This window comes from Monodelphis domestica, chromosome 4 (assembly GCF_027887165.1).
Source record: "Monodelphis domestica isolate mMonDom1 chromosome 4, mMonDom1.pri, whole genome shotgun sequence".
In the NCBI taxonomy this organism is placed as follows: Eukaryota; Metazoa; Chordata; class Mammalia; order Didelphimorphia; family Didelphidae; genus Monodelphis; species Monodelphis domestica.
The window spans coordinates 264652243-264676047 of record NC_077230.1 but is presented as its reverse complement, the minus strand read 5'-3'; the positions used below and the strand labels follow the sequence as shown (position 1 = coordinate 264676047).

The window sequence follows — 23805 nt, the reverse complement described above, 5'->3', positions numbered from 1 at the left end:
ATATAAACACAGTAATCCCACCTTTCTTCTTCCTCTTGTAACCCAGATAGAGAAAAGCCCAAGGCTATGGTTTTGATCTAGAAATGACATAGTGGCAATTCCATTTTTCAGGAACATTTATTTATTCATATTTAACCATCTTCTTAGCAAAAAAAAAAATGGAGAGTTTTTCGAATTGGGGTTTACTTGAGATTCTGATCTCCCACCTTTATTCTCAGACTTAAGGAGAAAATAAACCAGCAGAGATAATTATAGTTACCAGAGTTGATTTTGGAAAAGAGATGAGGAAATCCAGCCACTTTTTTTTTTTAGAGGAAATAAGTAGGGGGCAATGGGTTTAGAATACTGTCTACATTTTCATATTTGCTTAGGTTCATTTGTTTTTTGGTTAAAAGAAGGAAAGTTTTATAGGGTGACAGTGAAAGGGATAAATCCAGAAATGGCTGTGACAGAAAAATAGAAGCCATCAATAAAACTGAAGAAAAAACAACATCAAGTAGTAGAGCTGCTATTGCAAGCAAGGCACTTTGTCTTCACGACCCCATTGAGGGTACAAAATGAAAAATACAGTTTCTGCCCTCAAGGAGCATATGTGATCTAGTTGCAGAGACAACATGAACAGGTGATGTTCAGCAGTAAAGTACTCAGACAGCACAGGACCACAGGGTCATAGATTTCCAGCTGGAAGCTACTTCAGATGCCATCCAGGTCTACCCCACATTTTCAAAAGAAGAAACTGAAGCCCACAGACCTTTACCGAACCTTGACCACTCTTCTGCCTTGGCATCAATACACAGTGTTGATTCTAAGATAGATTGCTTTATTTTTTAAATCCTTTTTTTAATCATTTGACTCAGATTTAAGAGACCTAGATTTGAATCATATCTACCTTTTCTGTTTTCCATAACTGTGTGATCTTGGTGAGTTGTGTAAGCTTTTTGCACTTCATTTCCTTCATCTGTAGGATGGGGATAATTATATTTGTAATCTCTACCTCACTGAGTAGTTGTGAGGGTAATTTAGAAAATAAAGAAGTGTCAGCTGTTATTACTTCCAGGGGATTCCATGTAAAGAACCCCAGACCATTTCAAACTTGCTGTCACGTTTGGCTTCTCTCATATGCCAGGCTATTTAAAAAAATAAGTGCATAAGAATATGACATAAAAATGTTTTCTTCACTGATGTCATATGTAGAATAACAGATTCTTTTGAAGTCACATTTTTAGGATTAAATTTTATGAAAATGTAGCTATTTAGTGTAATTATAAACACTGGACTATGGCTTCATCAGTAATTTAAGAGTAGTTTTTTCATGTAAAGTCTCTTTGTGGCAGCAAGGTGGCACAGTGGATAGAGTACTGACCTTGGAGTTAAAAGGACCTCAGTTCAAATCTGGCCTCAGATTCTTCCAAGCTGTGTGACCCTAGGCAAGTCACTTATCCCTGTTTGTGTCTGTTTTCTCATCTGTAAAGTGAGCTGGAGAAGGAAATGGCAAGCCACTCCAGTATCTCTGCTAAGAAAACCAAATGGGGTCACAAAGAGTTTGACACAATTGAAAATGCCCCAACAACAAAAATTCTCTTTTAACTTAGATTAAATTAATTGAGCCTTTTTTTTTTTGGCATGAAACTTTTAATACCTCCTCCACTGTATAAAATCTTCCCCCTTATAGTTTATTGATTGTTAATCAAAAAGAAGGACCAACCTTGATCATTATATTTGCCTGGAGTTTTGTTGCTTATCCATAATTGACGTTACTTTAGACCTTGTATATACTGTTCTTTGGTCCTACTTTCTGCAAACTGCAGTACTTCCTTTGCCCTCGTTTCTCTGTATTCATACTATTCATCATCCCTTATGACATAGTAGCATCCCATTACATTCACAGGCCATCATTTTTAGCCCTTTCATCATCACTTTAGCATTGTAAAAAATCACAGATGATACAACCAAACTTTTTTGTTCCTGTGATACCATTCTTTGCTGTCAATAGCTTCTAGGATTTAAAGAGAGTAAATAATCTCTGGATCAAAGGGTAAGAACTATTTAGTCACTCCTGGAATAATTCCAAATTGTTTTCTCTAGTTTCATAGCAGTGAATTAACATGACTGTCTTTCTATAGCCTTGACAATGATGAGTTTTCCAATCCTTTAGCATCTTTGCTAACTTGATAGAAGTGAAGTGATATCTCAGGGATGGGTTTTAAGTTTCATTTTTTCTAACTGTTCATGATTTTGAAACTTTCAAGGACTCTAGATAGTTGTCGTTTATCGCCTCCCTTTTCTTTCTGCTTTAGCTAGCATCTTTCAAAAAAAAAAGCCAACCTTATTTTTCATCTTAGAATCAATATTGTATGGTTCTAAGGCAGAAGAGTGGTAAGGGCTGGGCAATGGAGGGTAAATGACTTGCCCACACATGCAGGAAGTGTCTGAGGTTAAATTTGAACCCAGAACTTTCCATCTCTGGATCTGGCTCTCAATATACTGAGCTACCTAGCTGCCTCCCATTAGCTAGCATCTTTAGTAATTATAAAATAATAATGGATACTGGAGATGAGAAGTCCTGGGTTCAAATCTAGCTTTAGATACCTACTAGCTGTGTGATCCTGCATGAGTCATTGTCATTTCAGCCCAATTGTTTAGACCTAATCATTTTTCTGCCTTGAAATCAATACTTAGTATCAATTCCAAAATAGAAGGCAAAAAAACAACAACAACAATTATTATTATGAAGACAATGGGCATTGATTTGCTCCTAATCTTTTTGGGAGAACTTCCTGTATTTCTCTATTACAAATAATGCTGGCTTTTGAATTTAGATGGCTGCTTTTTGTTACAGTTAGGAAAAGTCCTTTTATTTAGTGTTTAGCTTTTGAGTGTTTATATGTGAATGAATGTCCTTCTGCCTGCTGATGGGACCGTGCTATTCTCATTATTTTTGTTACCAATATGATTATATTTTTAGTTTTCACAGTATTGAGACATTTTGCCTTTATGGTAAAAAATCTGATATAGTCATAATGAATGATTTCAAAAATAATTGCCATAGCCTCTTTGTTAAGATTTCGTTTAATTTTTTCCATCCCCGCTTTATGAAAATTTAAAACTCTATAGAGTTCTTATTATTATTAGTGCTATATTATTAGCTACATGTATTATTATTGTTTTATTTCTGCTTACTTTGATTACCACGCTATATGAGTCTTGATAAGACTTAATGAGCTTGATAAGACACTGGCTTTCTTTGATTTTGCTAACAGTTTGCATTGCATAGAAATTTAGTCTTTAAATATCTACTATTATTCACTTGTAAATTCCGTGAAGCTCCCAAAGCCTCATCCTTGTCTTCTCTGACCCCTCTGGATATTTCTCAGGGGCCCTTTGCTCTTGCTTCTTCCAGACACAGTCCCTTGTAGTCCACATACATTCCTGACCTATCTCTGGTCAGACTAGAAGACAACCTTGTGCTGGTCATAGCATCATTGATGATCTCCCTTTCCAGTTGCCATAGACCTCTGGGTCAATTTTGGGGCAGAACCAGGGTGGAAGAAGTCATTTACTGTAGTTTTCTTATTGAATTTCTCTCATTAGTCTGACGAGAACTTCAAGGTGTTTCTTTTTAAGTTTTATTTTTATTATGATGCAAAACACACTTCCATATTGGTCATTGTTGTAAGAGCACATGCATTCAACACCCAGACCCTAAATAAAAACCATAAATACTCTAATGTGAAAGATACATGCTTTGATCGGCATCCACACGACTCTAAGGAGAACTTCAAGGTTTTGCTGGAGGAGGTAATGGAAACTGGGTGGTCTGCCTCATATTCTCGCAGTTTCATGAAGAGTTTCTACCTATCTTTTAAAGCCAGATTCAAATGCTTCTTCCTTAAGGAGACCTTCTTGGATTCCTTTCATCCTTTATCAGTAGAATGACTCTCCTTCCCTCACATTTTAGGTGGCACTTTCTTGTACCCTTCCGATGTACTAACACTAGTTATTTGTATATGAAATGTAATTGCCTGGACTATACATTCTTTGAAGACAGCGACTAACTCCCTTTTCAACTTTAAATCTTCCTGGGTTGTTATTACACTCTCTACACACAAAAAGATCAATTAGACATTGATTAAGCACCTAAAATATTCCAGACAAATGTTTATTCAATTGAAAACCCTGTCTCTGCTGTCAAGGAGTTTACAAACCAGTTTAGGCTTAAAATATTAACTTTATTTTTATCTGATTGTCCATGATTTGTTTTATTTTTGCCATGTAACCAAATGTGAGTGCCAGGCTTCCTTAGACAGTGAAGGGATATCTAATTTGTCCACAAATAAAATGTGAATACTGATGATCTGTCAAAGCTGGATTAAGTGGGCTTGGATGTAGCAGAGGGCAGAGCCATGCAAATGTGCCCACATATGCTGTGCATCCCGAAGTTCACGTTACAGATTATTCCATCACCCCTCAGAGGAGACAGCACCATCCTAGCATCTTTTTCATGAGGAGAGGTTCTCATACTACAGAAGCTCAAGTCTACTCAGGAGGGCTGGGGAAAGGGACCTTTGCCTTAAGCGGGAGGTGGTGGTAGGATGAGTTGCCAAAGATAACTTCTACAAAAAAAAAAGGGAAAAAATCCCACACCCTACAATAGGATTCAGCCAACCTGCAGGAATGTGCTTATTCAGGTCTACTAAGCCAACAGGTTTGATCTATGCCTCCAAGGAGTTCCCATAATATTATGAGAGAGATGACTAGTATTAGTAGAGAGGGTTCAAGAAAGAGATAACTCCATCCTTCTGACCTGAGGTTTAATATCTCTTTACACGCATGTGAACATACACATATGCACATTCACAAACACAGACATGTTTTCTTGTTTGAATATGGTTCATCATTCACCAAAATATGGAAATACTTTCTTTCCCAAAGAAGGGCCAAGTAGTTATGCAATATGGAAAACCAGTCTATAAATCTTCCCCATTGACAGCATTCCTTTCTATAATTGGAGGGCTCTTTGAAGGGTTGAACCTTCTTTAAGGAAACAAGAAATTCTACTTTTCTCTACCTCTCCTGGTTACAAAGATTATGGGAGCTGGTCCGGCAGGAAGGCAGACTAAAGAAAAATTCCCTCCACTCCAGAGAGGCACCCCACAAGGAAGTGCCTGCCCCACACCACTGAGAAGTGTTAGCACCATAAGCCATCATTAATACTTGGCTTTAATATATTCAATCCAATACAACAATTATTTGTTAAATTCTTGCTTCCATTGTCAGTATAAGGGATACAAAGACTCTACCTCATCCAAAACAATAGAGCCTTTGCCTTCAAAGAGTTAATTTTTTCCTAGAGGGACACAACATATAAACACATAAGTAAATGCAAAATACCTTGATTCTGCTACTTGTTAACTTTTTTTTTATATCTCTTAATCTTTTGGGGTCTGCATTTCCTCAACTGTAAAATGAGGGTGCTGAACAGAATGACTTTTAAAGTTCTTTCCAGTTCTTTGTCTCCAATACCCTGGACTTTATGATTATTTCTTGTACCTTTGTAAAGTCAGTTCAGTACACATTAATTAAATAAATAAGAAAAAGCCAAAATGGTTCCTTCTCCTCTCAAAAAGCTTATATTCATTTATGGGGAAACTGTGTATATAAGTAAATATGAAACAAATGCAGCCAAATTGCATATATGAATAATGCTTGGACTTGGAGTCACTGGGAAGGTCACTCAGTACCTCAGTTTACTTATCTGTAAAATGGAGAGATTGGGTTTGATGTCTAAGGTCCCTTCTAGCTCTAAATCTATGATCTTATGTAAAGTCATTTCAAGGGCATGGGTGGGAGTGAGATTTTGCTTTTTGTTGCAGGGATCAAGAAAGATTTCTTAGATGACATAGCCCTTCACTAAGCTAGGGTTCCAAGGAGCATTCCCCAGGCCTAAAATGCTCTGCTTCTTGGATCCCAAATTTCTTTCACACTCTGCCAAAGTGAAAGAAACCCCAATTTCTTTCACAAACTCAGCCACTTTCTACATGAAACTTTTCGTTGATGTCCTGCCCACTTTCCTCCCTTCAAATGGAGAGTTCCTTTCCTCCCCAAAATACACATTGTATTTATTTTGTCTGTGTTCTCTACTTATGTGGTCTCCTCTGTTAGAATGAAAGCATCTCGAGGGGAGGGACAGCAACACTTTCGTCTTTGAATCCTTAGTACCTAGAACAGTGCCTGTCCCATCGAAGATGCTTAATCAATGCTTGTTGATTAGTTAGGGGCAGATGAATAGATCACAGACTGTTATAATAAGACAATATGTGAGCCTGGCTATGAAAGGCTATGAACCTCCTTTCTTTGCATAGATGGAGGACTATGGGGTTCAGAACATTGCATAAACTGTTGGACTTGGTTGATGTATTGGTTAGTTTTGCTAAATGGCATTCTTTCTCCTTTTTTCTTCTTGGTTTCAAAGCTTGGATTGCTGGGTCAGGAGGGAAGAGATTTTTTTTTTAAATAGATGTTGGAATAAAAACAAAAAAATCAATATAACTTTTTTTTAGAAGAAGAAAAAAAGTCAGCAAGAGAAGAAATGATTCTCAACTAGGAACTGAAATTCTTGGGTTTAGTTACAAGATGTGTCCTTGAGGTCCTGTGCAGTAGGGAGTCTTCTGGTCTGTCAGATGACTGTCCTCCCTTCTCTCCCACTGAGAGTCTACTGTGGTCTCCCTTAGCATTCAGCAATGCTTTGTTGCCCAGAGATAGATAGGGCACGAATTGTTATTTCTGCTTTCCGGCTCCCACCATTTCCTCTGGGGTCTGATTAATCCTATTCTTTTCCTTTGCTTCCAGCCGGCCATGCCAACTCCCCTACCCATCGATGCAGCAGCACAGCCCCATGTCCTCCCAAGCCTCCTCCATCAGTGGCCCACTGCATTCCGTCTTGCCCCCTCCCCTCCCATTGCCCATGTTGCCCCAGCAGCCTCCACCCGCTACACCCCCAGGCCAGCAGCTTGGCACCGAAGCTTTTGCTATTGTGGAGCGGGCACAGCAGATGGTGGCAATCCTATCGGAGGAGAATCGAGTGCTCCGCCTGGAAATTGAGGGGTATTATGACAAAGCTGACAAACTTCAGAAGGTATGTATTTGACTTTTGGGGAAAAGGGGAAAAGGCGTTATTTGTCCTTTTATTGAGAGAGAGTGGGGGGAAATCAAATTCTGCCTCTGATGCTTATTACCTGTGTGGTGGTATTGTTTAGTCATTTCAGTTGTGTTCAACTTGTTTAGGGTGGAGTGATTCTTGGGAAGGAGAGTGGAGTTGTTCTCCTTTTCCTTCTCCAGCTTATTTTGGAGATGAAGGACTAAGGCAAACAGAGTTAAGTGACTCATTCCGGGTCACACAGCTAGTGAAGGTCTGAGTCCAGATTTGAACTCAGATCTTCTTGACACTTGGCCTGGCACTCTATCTATTGTGCCACCTTGCTGCCCTTATTATGAGTAAGTATCAGTAAACTCCTTCCCATGTCTGGATGTTAGTTTCCTCATACTATAACACGGGGATAATAATACCTGTGATACTTATCTCACCTGGCAACTGTTGTGAGATAATGAGATGATTTATATGAAATGCTTTACACACCCTCTACGAACATCAGCCATTATTTCTGAAGATCGGTTGTTCTAAATACTGGAAACTCAAATCTCCCAAACTTAATAATCATTGAGTCCCCAGTTGGGGGGTGGATGAACCACCCGGTGACTACAGCCTCAAGTTTATAGTCAGATGACCTCAGTCAGATTCCTTCTTTCTGCCCCTCATTCCATGGGCTACCTCTCATAATCAGAGAATGTCTGAGCTCCGTGGCATTGAGCCTTGGCTGTTAGACTTGAAGTAAGGAAGACCTGAGTTCACATCCCACCTCTGTCACTTATTAGCTGTGTGATCCTGGGCAAGCCTCAGTATCCCCATCTTTAAAATGGTAGCATCTACCTAACAGGGCTGTGGTAAGGACTGAAGAAGATAAAATATAGAAAGTGCTTTGGAATATTAGAAGAGATCTTTAGAGATCATCCTTCCAGCCCTCAAATTTTATTTTTTATTTTTTAAATAATCCTTCCTTTCTGTCTTAGAAACAGCTCAAGGTCAGAAGGGCAAGGGCTTGGCAAAAGGAGGTTTAATCATTTGTCCAGGGACACACAATTGGGGAGTGTATGAGGCTGTATTTGAACCAGGTCCTCCTACCTCCAGGCCCAGAGCTCTATCCATTGTGCATCTTAGCTGCCCCCATCCCAAAAATTTTAAAGAGGTGGAATAAAAGACTAGAAGGCTGAAGTGACTTTTTTTAGGGTAACACAGCTAGTAAGTGGTAGAGTTGGACCCCATCCCAGATCCAGTGTTCTTTCTAGGACACTAAGGTTCTTTCCCTAAGCAGTCATTCGATCTCATTCTGTTTTCTTGAGACCAGCCCTAGTGTTAAGAATAAGAAGGCTTGAATTCAAATCCCAGCTCAGACTCATCAGTTTTGTGATCTTGGGCAAATTACTTAACCTTCTCAGTCTCAGCTGCCCCCTCTGTAACATGGGATGGTTGTTCTAACACTACATACCCTTGAGTGTTGTGAAGAAAGCTCTTTGTAAATCTACAAGCTTTCTATCCGTGTTAATTTTTCTCATCTAATATGAAACATTCACAGAACTGGTGGGCTAGAAGGGACCTTGGAGGCATTTTACTCCAACTCCTTCATCACCCCCCAATTTACTGTATATTTATCTAATGCCTAGCAGGGTACAAAGCACTGCACTAGGCAATAGGGATACAAATGCAAAGCTCAAAAATCCTGCCTTTAAGCAGTTTACATTTTTAAAAAATTACTTTTCAATGTCACCTTCATTTCCAATTAAATCTACTCCTTCACCCAATAAGCCGTCCTTTGTACCAAAGAAAAAGAAAGAAAGAGGGGAGAAAAATACAGTTCATCTGTACTAACAGTTCAATCAATTCTGGTGGTACATGTATTGTTCCCCACCCACAACACCCCGTCTTTGTGAGGAAGGGTTATTTTACTGAGAAAGAAACTGAGTGCTCAGGATAAGAAAAGTGATTTGCCCATGTTTAGTAGTCTTTAGTAGCAGAGGGAGAACTAAAAACAGATCTCCTAACTGCCGGTCCCCTGCTCTTTTACCTTTGTTTTTTTTTTAAACAATAGCTTATTGCTGTTCTTTTCCATTTTTTTCTGTCATTGTTACTTCCAACAGCTTCTCTTATTTGTAACCTAAGTACAGTCAGGCAACACTTTGATCACACTGCTTGTTACAATTCTTTTTGAAGCTCTTGGAGGAGATCTGGGGCGGGTGGTTTTTCAGGTTGAAAGATGCTCTGTACATCTAGTCCCAGTGACTATTATTAGGGAAACAAGTGAAAGAAGAAAAGAGATTGATATTATTAGGACAGTGGTCCTACCCAACTTGCATGAAGGGCCCTTCTTTGGAAGGTCAAGTAAAATGGGAAATCCTCCTGCCTGAATAAGCCACTTCTAAGCAGGGCTTTTATTTTGACTTTGTGGAGAACACATTTGATGTGCTACAGGTGGAGTTGGAGGACTGTCAGAGAGAAAAGGATCTAGAATGATATTGTTTTACAACTTCAAAGAGGAGAGGCCACTGGAGCTCCTTGCTTGGGCCTGACCTTATGCAGATGACTGGGAGATAATCAAGGCGATCTGAGAGTCATACTGAATGGCTACTCTTGACTGTGGAAGGAGAAAAAAAAGGACATTTGTAACTAGAGACAAGAACAGAGGCCAGGACAGGCTACTTCTTTTCAAGAGCCATTGTCAGATCGGTACCTTGACAGTTAATCCATTTAATTGACCTATTTCTTTCCCTGTTGGACATTTATTTCACACTTGGACCACAGGTGAAATACTCAACTTGTATTTGTTGAGCAGGTCGTTTCTTTTCTTTTCTCCCTTTTTTTTCTTTTTTTAAAGTTGTTTCTTTTTCATCAGACTTCCACAAAAGAGCATTGTGTGCTAAAGGCCCTCAGAAGCCTTCTATTAAGAGTTTGGAGCTTTCCCCATGCCATGATTGGTGGTGTAGACTTTTCCAGCCCATGTCTGCCCATGTCATGATAATATGGGCATGATAGTTATAGGGACTGGGATTTTCATGGGAGTGTGTTGAGGCTGGAGTTGGCTCCAGCCCTTGTGGCAAGCTTTAGTTGGAGGGAAGAAGGCAGCACAGAGGCAAATATGGACCATTGGATTGTAATAGCACCCCTTAGATGCAGTCATCTTGTACTCTAAGTGCTATCGCTGTCACATGCTTGTTGGTCAATCCCCTCTTCAGGCCTTAGCTTGCCTCTGAAAGCTCTTGGGGTAGGGCCTTTATTTAATTCAGCCTGAGATTAGTGGAGGACTGACTCAGCATTTTCCAGGAAACAAATATTTCTTTCTTTCCGCTAATAATGATCTGTGGTAGATAGGCCTTGCATAGACGCATCCAAGGGTAAAATCTGTCTCTGGATCTTTTGACATGGAATGTGGTTGAATGATTATAGGGAGGGACCAGGTGTTGAGAGAGCTTCACACTATTTCTTCCTTGGCCTGTGACTCATAGTGCAAGCCTGAGCTAGTTACTTAACTTCTTGGTGACTCAGTTTCCCCATTTAGGGAAATGGGACTAATGTTGATAAGAGGATTTTGGAAGCTGCTGATATTTAGGTTGCCTAGTCGGTTTGGTATAATGGAAAGAACGTGGAATTTGGTATTACAACACCTGGCTTTGAATCTTAGTTCTGCTACTTCTTTAGCTCTGACTTTGGCAAGTAAGTCCCTTCCCCTCCCTGAGTCTTAGTTCCCCACACTATAAATTGAGGTGCTTCACTGGATGATTACCAAAGCCTCTTCTAGCTCTTGATGTTTGAAATAATTAAGTTCTGTTTTATCTCCTAAAAATTTCAGCCTCTTGGCTGTTCCAAATGCCTTTATTTCATTGACTTGGCTAATTGACCGAATTCCATTTTAAAGTCAAGTTTTGACTTGCACTTGGCCTCGAGGTTTAACCTAGTAGTGTTGCCATCAGCAGCTGTAGCCCAGAAGTTCTATAGCTCTCCCTACCCTATCATTTAAGTAGCTTCTATTCCAGTTTCAACGCTTCCCCTTTCAGAGCTGCATAAGAAATATTATATTAACAGTCATAGTTTTGAGGCAGCTAGATGGTGCAGTGGATAAGAGTCGGGCCTGAAGATAGGGGATCCTGGGTTCAGATACTTCCTAAGCTTTGTGACCCTGGGCAAGTCACTTGACCCCAATTGCTTAGCCTTTATTGCTCTTTTGCATTGAAACTAATACATAGTGTTGATTCTAAGTCAGAAGGTAAGGGTTTGCAGTTTTTAAAAAGTCATAGGATTATGGATTCAGAGCTGAAAGGGACCTTATAGGTCACTGAGTCTAACCCCAAAGAGGTTAAGTTAGAGAACTAGTTAATGTCCAAAGTTCTTTCTGACTCTAAGCCCAGCACTCCACATCCAGTGTAGCCTTAGTAGACCAGAGTTCATCTGGAGAGTTTCAAGTAGGGGGTTTGTAAGGCCAACAGGAAATAGGAGACATAAGGAAAGCAAATTGCAGGAGACTCCAGGGGTCTTTAAAACTAATTGGATACAAAGATGTGGGAGAGGAAAGACTCAAAGCTGACTCTGAAGTGTTGAGGTTAGGTGATAAGGAGGTTGGTGGTGCTATCAACAGAAGTGAAGAAATAAGAAGGAAGGGAAGTTTTGGGGAAGAACAGGATATTTTTGGACATGTTGATGTTTAGAATATTCAAGGAGGAATTTGGAAATCACAGAATCTGGTCCAAACTGTTCTGAAGGAGATGTCTTCTCAATGGCATCTCCAAGAAATAGTCCTCCATTATCCCTTTGAAGACCTATAGTGAAGAGAGAGGAGCCTCTTTCCACTGGGGCAGCTTATTTTATTCCTACTACTTATTGATGTGAAGATGAATTTAGAAGACACCAGGATCTTCCTAGAAGAGATCCACAATGTTTCTGAGTCTTCTAGTCAAATACTAGTCAACTCTTGACTATTTGGATCAAAATGATCATCTTTCTAACTCCTCCTCCCACCCACTCTATTCAAGTGACATGCTATAAAATAGGATTAAAGACATTAGCAGGATTTCCGGTCCTTTTATTAGTCTAGTGTTCTGTTCAGTTTATAATAGCTAGGAAACCTGTGAATCATATTACTTCCAGGTTAACTGGGAAGAGGCAGCAGAGTGTGATCAATTTGGAACTTGACCAATAGTCAGAAGGAAATTGAGTCAAATCCTTAGATACTAAATCTTGGCAAGTCATCTAACTGTCTGCCTATTGCTTTAAACCCTATGTCATCCTCTATAAAATGAAGGGAATGGACTTAGTGACCTCTAAGTTTCCTTTGACTCTAAATCTATGATCCTATGATTCCCTAAGAGGGAGGAGGAAGAGAGTTAACTATTCCTTGATCTGGAAATGTTTGGAATATTATCTTGAACAAATATTCACCCTCCTCCCCCCAAAAAAGAATGCCTAGATATGACTAGAGGAGTTAGGAGAGATTCTTTGAAAGTTGAATTCGATGAAAGGTGCCATTCCAGTTTTTTTCCGTCATGTGGAGAAGAAAAAAAAATTGATTCTAGCACCCAAGTCATCCCAAAGTTCACAAAAGACTCCTTTTCTACACACTGATTTATGGTTGGGCTTTTTTTTTTTCTGGCCCAACTCAATCCTGCAGGGGGTTCCCAAGAGATTTTGATTAGAGCTGCAGTTCATACACAGGCTAAAATTAAATTCACCTCTGAATCTGCAAGTTGCAAAACAAATTTGATCTATGACAATTTACTAAATTGGAGACAACCCTTTTAACCTTGTTCAGGTTATTTCCTAATCTTTTAAAATGCCACAATAATCCTATTAGCCCTTACCTCACAGGATTGTTGTAAGAATCAGATGAGGCAATTTATGGAAAGCACTTTGTAAATCTTAAATGTCAGCTGTTATCATTATCAGAAAGAATAATGAGTTAAGGTTAGTAATAATTGCTAATGTCAATAAAAGAGTTAAAAACTATAGAAGCTTAAAGTCTGATTGGGGATAAGGTACTAAGTCAGTAGATACAATATACAGCATTATATGATATGCATAAAATAAAGGTTACTATACAGGAGTCAGGACCAAAGATATCAGTTTGGGAGTTATTTCTAGAGAAAGGATAGTTGAAGGCATGGAAATTATCTCATGCCCAGGGAAAGAGTTTAAAGAGATAAAATTCTGATTTAGTGGCACACTCCCATTTAGGGCTCGAAGGAGAAGACTGAAGAGCCAGAAAGGAAGATGCCTTAGAAGATGGCAATCCTAATATGGAAAAATGTTGTACATGAATGCACATGTAAAATCTGTATCAGATCACTTGCCATCTCAGGAAAGGGGAAAGGATGGGAGGCAGTGAGGAAGGGAGGATGGGAAGGAGGCACAGAATTTGGAACTAAAAAAGTTAAAAATTGTTTACACATGTAATTGGAGGAAAATAAAATATTATTAAAAAGAAGAAGATGGTCAGTATTACAAAAACTGCAGATAGCCAAAGTAGATTAGGATTTGGAGGGAAGACCCATTGGATTTGACAATTAGGAATTCATTGATGGCCTTAAAGACACAAGTTTCAGGAGAATGGTGGAGATGAAGGTTTTAATCCAAGTGTGTGAGGAGAAAGGATAGTGAACAAATGAAAGCATACATGTAAATAACATTTTCCCCCCAAAGAGTTTCAAAGGAGGAGAGAGATGAAATGGACGTTATTTGGATAGATTCAAAAGAACAATAAAAGACTTTTAAAAAATCAAGCGATCCTGAGAATGCTTGTAAGCAGAAGGGAAGTACCTTTGATCAGGGAAACAATGAAGATCTTTGAAAGAAAGATGGAGAGGCTAGTGGAACAAGGACCTGGAGTTGCTAAGAGGGAATGGCTTAAAAGGTTAAAGAAGAAGAATTTGCCTCTGGTTTGAGACTGAAACTTTGTTTTCACTTTTTCTCTCATTCAAGCCATTTTTCATACTGTTACTAAGTAGCTCTTTTTAATGCACAGCCTTTATGATGTCACTACCATGTCCCACTCATGATGAAAACAAAACAAAAGAAAATTTCACTGGTTCCCATTGGAATAAAATTTGATGTTCCAAGCCTCCTTTGATTTGACCTCACCCGTCCTTCCAACCATATTTCCTATTGCTCTGCCACATACTATATTCTATAGTCAAACTGGACTACTCATATTTCCTAAACATGGCTTAGTCTTCCCTTCTATTTCCTTGTCTTTGCCCTCCCTTGAAATGCTTTCTCTCTCTTTTTGCTTGTCAGAATTCTTTGTCATTCACAATAGAGTGTATGTTCTGCTTCTCCTTTTATTATCTCCTTCATATCCTAGGCATTAGCAATCTCTAATGAGTTCCAGTAACATTTTTAATCATTCAACTTTAATTTTTTCCATTTTTAAAAGTGTTTTTCAAACAAAAATAATTTTCCCATGTGACCCTACCCTCCATTTAAATCTTCCTTGGAACAAAGAAAGCCAACAAACTGACTGAAATCTGACAATATATGTATCATTTTACACTCATAGTTTTTCATGTCTCTATTGAGAAGAGGGAAGTATTTTTCTAGTTGCCTTCACTGGGACCAAGATTACTCATTGCAATTAAATTAATTTGTAGCATTTTCACATTTTTTACATTATTATAACCATCTCACACATGTAGATCTTATGGTTCTCCCCTTTCCACTTTTTATTCAGGGATTTATTTCCATATTTCTTTGTATTCTTAGTCATGATTTCTTAGAGTGAAGTGATTGTATTTTAATTTTATTTTAATGCCACAATTTGTTTGGTCCTGCCATAGTTGATCGATATCTACTTTGTATCCAGATTTTTGTTTTGGTTTGTTTTGGATTTTTTGGTACCACACAATGCTTCTATGAATATTGCAATAAGACCTTTATTTTTGTCATTGACTTCCATGAAGTATATTCCCAGCAGTAGAATGGCTAGGTTAAAGGGTATGAACAGTATAGTGATTTTTCTTGCATAATTTCACATTTCTTTCCAGAATCATTGCACCAGATTGAAGCTCTAACAGACTATTTATGGTCCTCTCTTCCCATAATTCCTACAACACTGATTGTTACCATAATTTATTATCTTTACCAGTATGAGGCAAAATAGCAGAATTGTTTAAATTTGTCTTTCTGTTATTGTTAGTTATTTGGAACATTCTTTCCTATAGTTTTCGACGGTTTGTATTTTTTCTTTTCAGAACTTTTGTTTACATCAATTGAATATTTATTGCAGAATGTCACTTGTTCTTATACATTTGTGCTAATTCCCTATTGATTTTGGTTATCAAACTTCTATTAGAGAGATTCAATGTGAAGAGTTTTCTCTCCAGTCCCTAGTTTCTCTTCTTATTTGTAATATATTGGCTTTATGCAAAAGCTATTTAAATTTATATAACTGCATTTAGCTTTTATGATGACCTTTATCCTTTGTAAAATTTGTTTTGAGTTCTCACCATAGGCATAGTTATGAAAGGTAAATCCTTCTATTCTCCTCTAGTTTTTTTCAATGATGTGAATTTTTATATGGAGGCTATGTAGACATTTGGAGCTAATTTTTGGCATATAGTATAAGGGTCTAAATGAAGGGTTTTTTTTTAACCTTTTTTGTGTCATGAGATTTTTCGGTAGTTTGGTTAAGCTAATGGGTCCCTTCTCAAAATAAAGTTTTTAAATACACAAAATAGAAAGGATTACAGAGAAAACTAATGAATGGATCTACAGTTATCAAAATATTTTTAAAGTAGGCTCATGGATTACAGTTTAAAAATTCCTAATCTGAATCTACCTTCTGCTCCTGTGCTCTCTCTAATGTTCCCAACACTTCTCATTTTTTTAAAAGTTAATTTTTCCCCAACTTATTAACAGTCTGTGGTTTATTGAATAATGGGCTACTGTGTTTGATTTCTTCATCTTTCCTATCTCCTCTGTTCCATAGATCTACATTTCTAATTGTTTTTAACAGTCTCAGTCTCTGAATCAGACCTTATAATATAGTTTGAGATCTTGTAATACTGTTATATTCCTTGTTTTCCTGTTTTTCTTTTTCATGATTTCTCTTAAAATTCCAGACCTTGTGTTTATACAACTGAATTTCATAATTATTTTCTATTGTTACATAAAGTAAGTCTTCTGTAGTTCAATTGGCATATTTTTAAATCTGTAAACCTGCAATCACATTTTGTTTGTACCTCTACTTTACTTACTACCTTCTACCTTTTATTTCATTATTTAAATAGTATTTCATATTCAATAACGTTAGTTAGTGTGATTTCCTCTTAAGGGTGGCAGGGACCATGTCTTATTCTTCTTTGCATGCCCCATGGACTGGTGTATCTAGCATAATTCCTTAGATTTACAGAGTTTTTGTTTTAATCTAAATCCTACCTTTTTCTAGCGAGGAAATTTAGGTGTAGAGCAGTGCAAATTCTTGTCCCATGTTCAAACTCTAAGTCTTGTGACTCCAAATTCATTTCTCTTTCTACTAAACAAAATGTCAGTTGAATGAAGAGTGAACTAGAATTAGGACCTTTTGGAAAGAGTGACACATGCCTGTATATAGGCCAAAGCAAAAATCACCTTTTAAAGAAAAAATTAGCATATAAATGATGATGTGTTTTGAAGCTACTTCCTTTGAAAACAAATTTGAAAGGAAGGATAATTTTGTGGTTAAACTAGAAAATAGTTTCAGGACACGTTGTACCTTCTACTGCTACATAACAAACAATCCAAAATATAGAGAATACAGAGGACTGTCTGAGATGAAATAGGCTCAGAATAGCTGACTGTGCTGTAGGGAGACCATTAGGAAAAAAAATAACAGGATACTTATGTTAAAATGAACCCCAGTGAATGCCTTCAAATTCCAAATTTGGAGGGGTTCCTTTGAAAAAGTCTCAATCTTGATCAGGTAGGTAGCCCAGTGGATAGAGAACTAAGCCTGGAGAGAAGAGGTCCTGGATTTAAATTAGTCCTCAGATATTTCCTACCTTTGTGATGCTGGGCATATCACTTAACCCCAGTTGTCTAGCCTTTACTATTCTTCTGCCTTGGAACCAATATTTAATATTGATTCTGAAACAGAAGGTAATTAAAAAAAAGTCTCATTGTATATTAGAGACAGGCATTTATTTCACTGCAGGTAATGTAAAGATTAAACATTTGGGGGGAAGCTGGGGCAATTAGAAATTAGTTTCTCTCGTTATATTTTTAGAGGTTTATTAAAGGTTAAGGATTAAAGAAAATACAGAATAAGAAAGGCATGTGCTAGGTGGGCCGAGAGGCCCAATTCAATTTCACTCACATCATGAGAAAAGAGGCCCTCAGTAGGCGGAGAACTCCTTTAAATAATAATTTGCTCTCAGCCCAGGTGAGAATTCAGTGAGATTACAAAGCATTCTGGGGAAGTGGAGTAAGGACTTCTGGGGATTGAAGTCCTGGATTCAAGTCTCCATTTTTACATTGAGTGTTTGCATTATCATCTTTTTCATCAGCAGGCTGGCTCAGCTCCTAGTTTTATATGTAATTTGGAGCAAGATTCTTTACCTGTTTATTGTAAAATAGAATATAACAGCATTAAGGACTTTTTTGACCCCAGAATTCTAGGATTCAATATTTGCATGATCCTGTTTAAAGGAGGACTTGGTACAGATAAGACCCAAACACTTTGACCAGTTTGTCATTGATATAGTCTACCATGATGGCCTTTGGAGGCAGGTGGAGGATCAGAAGACTCAAGGAGTCCAAATAGAACAATGGAAAGACCAAAAATTTGGATATAGTTCTGAGGATCAAATGAAATAATATCTGCACAGTGCCTATCACAGAATAGATTCTATATAAATGTTAGCTATGGTGATAAGGATATAACATGATAATTTTTTGAAGTAACCAAAACCAAAATACATCTCCTGCTGCATGGCATAATGGGTAAAGTGGTAGGCTTGGAGTCTGTAAGAGCTGGGATACTTTTCCCCATTTTCCCTTTCTCTCTTCTTTCTTATATGATCCCAGAGCAAGTCATTTAATCTACCTTTGCTTAAAGTTTACTTACCAAGAATTCCCTCTGATGACAAAATCATGCAGCCATTAAAAAAAATTGAATTGATCTCATAAGATTGATTAAATAGCTCTGAAATCTCTCTTGTGTGATCACCTATTTTACATAGTAGTTGGATAACTCTAATTTGTGTGTCATATTATCATCCATTTCTATTTATGTTCTAGGATCATAGAATATAGAGTTGGAAAGAACTTTACAAGATAGGCTAGATTTACTGAAATGTGCTATAAAATCTAATGATAATAAAACAGCACAGTATCCTATAGATTCTTATAAGCTAGAGGTTAAATCATATCCCTAGAATTCTGGCTACCATGTACAGTAAAATTTGACTTAACTTTCTTGTCCTAATTATACAAATGTCATTCTTACTCCTAAGACTTGCATTTTAAAAAGACACTTAAAGGATCATAAGTGTGGAGTTAGAAGAACCATTAGAAGTTATCTCATATGCTAATGCTTACTCCTAAGTTTCTTATCATACTTGGATAATTTAATGAATGAAATGAGGGAAGAAGCAATAGGGAACTATATAAAATCTTGATGTTGAATGATTTCTCTGAAAATTCACTGTCTCTAAGGGTTGGGGACATTGTGAAAAGAATTTTGATTCTCAAATAAAGACATTGGAATTCTACTTTAGGCCTTATTGTTAACTGCCTGGGTGAGTCTGAAAAAGTCACTTCTCAAGTGCTCCAGGAAACACCTAAGACTATAAGTTGTGAAAAAGGTGCTGATCCATACTGGTAGAGGAAGTTTCTTCAGCCAGGAGTTCTTTTTATTGATGAAATCATTGGTTCTGTCTCTGTCCTTATCCGTATATTAGAGAAAAATGTTCCAAAATATTTTATTGATATGGGTGTGCAATAAAAAATGTTTAGAGATCACTGGTGAATTTCACAGTGCTGTTTTGTTGTTGTTCTTCTTTTAGATCAGATGTGCTCAGAATAGCAAATTGTGCTTTAGGAAGACTCTTGGAAAAATAACAAGGATCTTATATCATGTATGTGAGAAGCCTATATAGGTAAAGCTCCTAGGAAGGCAAAAGGCCATTCTTAAAAGCCATCATAAATTCATCAATAAAGTCACGTTAGACCAATGACTGACTACTTTGATAGGATCACTCAACCAGTATTTTGGAGGAATTCTGTGGATATATAGTAAATTTGGATTTCACCAAGATTTTTGACAAAATCTTACATGGCATAATTATGGGCAAAATGGAGAGAGATGGATTGAATGACAAAACATACCAGATTGACAAATCCAGAGAATAGGGAATAAAGGGATTGATGGGAAGATGAATGGATACCCAAATATTTGTTATTAATTGTACCTAACTAATCAATATTTTTATAAGTAACTTCAGTGAAATCATAGTGGACAATATCCACTATTTTTAGGCCATTTGCAAGTGTCTTAAAGATGAGGGAGAGAGAGAGAGAGAGAGAAAGGAGAGAGAGAGAGAGAGAGAGAGACAGAGAAACAGACAGAGAGAAAGAGAGACAGAGAGAGAGAGACAGAGAGAGACAGAGATAGAGAGAGTCAGAGAGAGAGAGAGACAGAGAGATAATGCACTGAGTGTTATTTGAATCAGGATCTGAAATGATGTGGACAGACTAACAAAATAGGTTGGATCATATATCATATTAGAAATATAAAAGGATTGCTTATCAATTCCTAAATTATAGTTTAACAAAATTAGTTGCACAAGTAAAGAATTGGGCAGGAATAGTTAGACAATACTTCATATGAAGAGACCTATTATTTTCTAGTGGACTGCAAACTCAATATGAATCAATAGAGCAACAGGGCTGTTAATGGCATCATGGTGTCCAGAATGAAGGAGAGGATAATCTTGCTGTTATTTTCCTATCTCAGACCACATTTAAAATAGTATTTCCCTTCATAGGTGTCACAGTTTAAAATGGAAACTGACAACCTAGAGCATGTCCACAGGAGGATGAAACCATACCATAGTGGGCTCAATTTAAACAACTGAGAATTTTTAGTCTAGAGAAGACTTACGGTTGGAGGGAGGTGTTAATTTGTTTTCAAATATTTGAAAGATTGCCATGTGGAAAAGGGATCCAACTTCTGTTTAGAGAAGTTAAAAACTAGGACCAATGGGAAGACATTGCACAGAAGTAGGTGTTTGCTTAACAGGAAGAAAAACTTTTTAACAGTTAAAGTTGTTCTGAAAGGGAAATTGGCCATCTTGAGCATGGAGGAAATAGAGTGGTAAGCTCTTCATCATCTGAGTGCTTCAAACAGAAGCTGGATGGATGCTTGTTGGGAACATCATAGAGAGGATTCACGATTTGGATGAGGTCAGATGAAACAGTTTCTTAGTTTCCTTCTATGATGCTACACAATGGAAGGAAATACAGAGAATCTTAGATAGTCATTTTTGGACACTTGAGGCTGGATTACATGACCTTGAATATTTGTTCCATCAGCCTGATGAAGCTTCTGAGTGTTTTTCGAGAGGAAGGGAGGGAGGTTGATAACAAAGTAGAAACCACATACTGATGTGGTATATGGGGAACATAGTTAGTCTATAAGACTATCAAATGAATATCAAAGATGCTTATGTTATAATCTCAACTTTTAATACCAACTCTTTTTTATCTTTCAGTTTGAAATAGAAATTCAGAGGATTTCAGAAGCCTATGAGAGTCTAGTGAAGTCAACCACCAAGAGAGAGTCTCTGGACAAAGCCATGAGGAACAAACTGGAAGGAGAGATTAGAAGACTTCATGATTTCAATCGAGATCTACGAGGCATGTTTATTTTTTTGTGCATTTTCTGCTCCAACTTCTGGGTACTTTGTTATATTCACTGTTTATCAACATTCAGAGTTTTCTTTTTCATGGAGCAGTGTTTCTCCTATACTAGATAAACTAGGGAAACTAAACTACATTTTGTGATTGCTAAAGGACAGGTCTGTCTCCCTTTTAAATATCTTACATTGCTTTTAAGCATTCAAATCACTAGTGTTTATATATTTATGTTGCCTTTTTAAAAATGTTACTTAATATGGTTATGGACAGAAAAATGCATATGTCTTTCCTAAAGGATTCAAAACTCAAATTTAATAAATAAATTTGCTCCATTTGCCTACTTCCCAAAGTAAAGTACCATGAAGAGTATATATGTGGGAGGGGAATTGAGAGACAGGCCTAGAGATGGGAGATCCTGGGTTCAAATGTGATCATTGAGATTGACTAGACTTGGAAGCAATACATAGTATTTATTCTAAGATGTACAATAAGGATTTTTTAAAAAAAGAGTATATAGGCCTCTTGCATTTTCACTGGATGTCTGCCATGACTAGAATTTTTACCCTCCTCATCTCTGCCTCTTGGCTTTCCTGGTTTTCTTCAAGTCCCAGCTAAATTCCTACTTTTTTCAGGAAGCCTTTCCTAGCCCCTTAATTCTAGTGTCTTTCCTATGTTGATTACTTCTTTTTAAAAATTATATCAGCTTGTTTTTGTTTGTTTATTGACTCTCCCATTAGATTGTGAGCTACTTGAGGGCAGAGACTGGGTTTTTTATTGGTTTGTTTCTTTTTATATCTATAGTACTTAGCAGAGTGCCAGGAACATAAAAGGTGCTTAATAAATGCTTTTTGACTGACTGATTGCTCTGAGATGGGAGATTACCCACCCTAGAGTTTTGAATATTTTAGGAAGGGTGGAAGGAATTCACCCTCCACCTTGTCTTCCTATCATCAGTGAACCTTTATTTATTTATTTATTCATTCATTCATTCATTTATTTATTTATTTAGGGTCTACTACCTACATGGAGTAACAAGCCCCAATGATCAAGTTCTAGACTTTTCTTCTTTCAAGAGGCATTCTTGGAGACAGCCCCTCTGTCCCTATTTATTTAACAGGGCAATTCAGTATGAATAAAATATTTGGCCACAAGATAGCTCTTGAATAAATTAAAGGATGTGTCAATAGACTCACTTAAGATCAGAAGTTCCTACCCTTGTGATCATGTCCCTTTTTCAAGATATTTTGGTATGGTATATATTCCTTCTAGAGATTTAGAGATGTTGGGTCCAGCACTGTTTGAAATTCAGATCAGAGGACCTTTCCTCCTACCATGGCAATGGGTTTCAGAAGGAGAAAGCCAAGCCTCCTGGGAAGAGCCCTGTTTTCATTAGGCTTCCTGTCTTAGCATGCATAAAAGGAACAAACATCCAAGCATGCCTTTCTTAGAAACTTCCCTGAAACCTCAATTCATGCCCATGGGGCCTAATTTGCTAGAAGACACCAAATTGAGCCTACCCCTGGACACTCTTCTTTTTATTGCATGGAAGCATAAGAATTATATCTTCCCAAAGGTCAGAAAGATTATTTTTCACTAGTTTCTTTACTTTCTGGCTGTCCCCAGTTTTTAGCTCCTGCCTGAACACTGATTCACGCCCTCCTCTTGGCACCCATCTAATTTTCTTGGTTGATTGATGATTTTATATCCATACATATTTGTTTTTAAAGCATTTCCTGTTTATGTGCAGACCGACTGGAGACTGCCAACAGGCAACTAGCCAGCAGAGAATATGATGGGCATGAAGATAAAGCAACAGAAGGTCATTATGCTTCCCAGAGTAAGTATTCAAATTAATTTATTCTGAAAAAAAATTTTTAAGTTGGTCAGAGGAAGAGAATTGTGATAACTTGAAGAGATGCTTTTCTGGTACTTGCATTTATGCATTAATTCAGCATGTAACCTGCTTGGACCCCAGACCAAACCCTGTATAAGTCTGCCAAATGTGGAGCAGAGGGAAGCATTCCTACCATAAATTTAGCTTTAGGTCTAGCCTCTCCTCTGTGATTTATGATCTATCTCTTTCTTTGGGTAAGAATCCAAAGAAGAAACTTGACCACTCTTCTTGACATCAGACATGTTAAACCACTCTTGAAGTTTACTCTCTTTTGGTTGGTCTAGAGGGGAAAGGAAGCTGGAGCTCATTGTTATTATAACTTACTCTCTAGCACTCTTTTATTTTTCACAAGTGAGCAGTTCCAGACCCTCTACCCTTAAAAGCATTTGAGTCATCATAAAGTTCTTCCCTACAAAAATGATAGAAAATGTATTTATTCTGCCTAGAGCAGTTGGAAAGATATTTCATTAATTATATAAGTAGGGAGGACAGTTAGTGAAAAACTATTAATCAAAGGAATAGATTTATGCAAAGTGGGATTGTGATTGGAATCAGAGTGGGAAGAGGCAGCAGAGTCTTAACCCCACATCTGGACAGGAGTAGCTTCTACAAGATTCCTGTTAAGTGGATGTTGCATCTCTACACTAAGACTTCCCATGATGGGGAACTTGTTGCCCTCTGAAGTAGTCCATTTTGCTTTTTTTTTTTTACCCTTACCTTCTGTCTTAGAGTCCCCACCATGTATTGGTTTCAAGGCAGAAGAGCAGTAAGGGCTAAGCAAAAGGGATTAAGTGACTTACCCAGGGTCACACAGCTAGGATTCTTCTGAGGCTAGATTTGAACCCAGGATCTCCCATTGCTAGGCCTGGCTCTCAATTCTCTGAGCCACCTAGCTGTCCCGAGTCAGTTCTACTTTTGACAG

At 37.6% G+C, this 23805-nt stretch overlaps 1 protein-coding gene across 11 annotated transcripts in view; it reads left to right on the top strand.

The window, feature by feature from the left end:
* The window catches only part of AMOTL1 (angiomotin like 1), a 275805-nt gene that overhangs the window by 178567 nt on the left and 73433 nt on the right, over positions 1–23805 (top strand). For all 11 annotated transcript variants that reach the window (XM_056794476.1, XM_016433903.2, XM_056794483.1 and 8 more), the window contains 3 exons: positions 6850–7135; positions 20845–20989; positions 22737–22826. In XM_056794476.1, coding sequence (XP_056650454.1) covers positions 6850–7135; positions 20845–20989; positions 22737–22826 — 521 coding nt within the window. The remainder of the gene's footprint in view (positions 1–6849; positions 7136–20844; positions 20990–22736; positions 22827–23805) is intronic.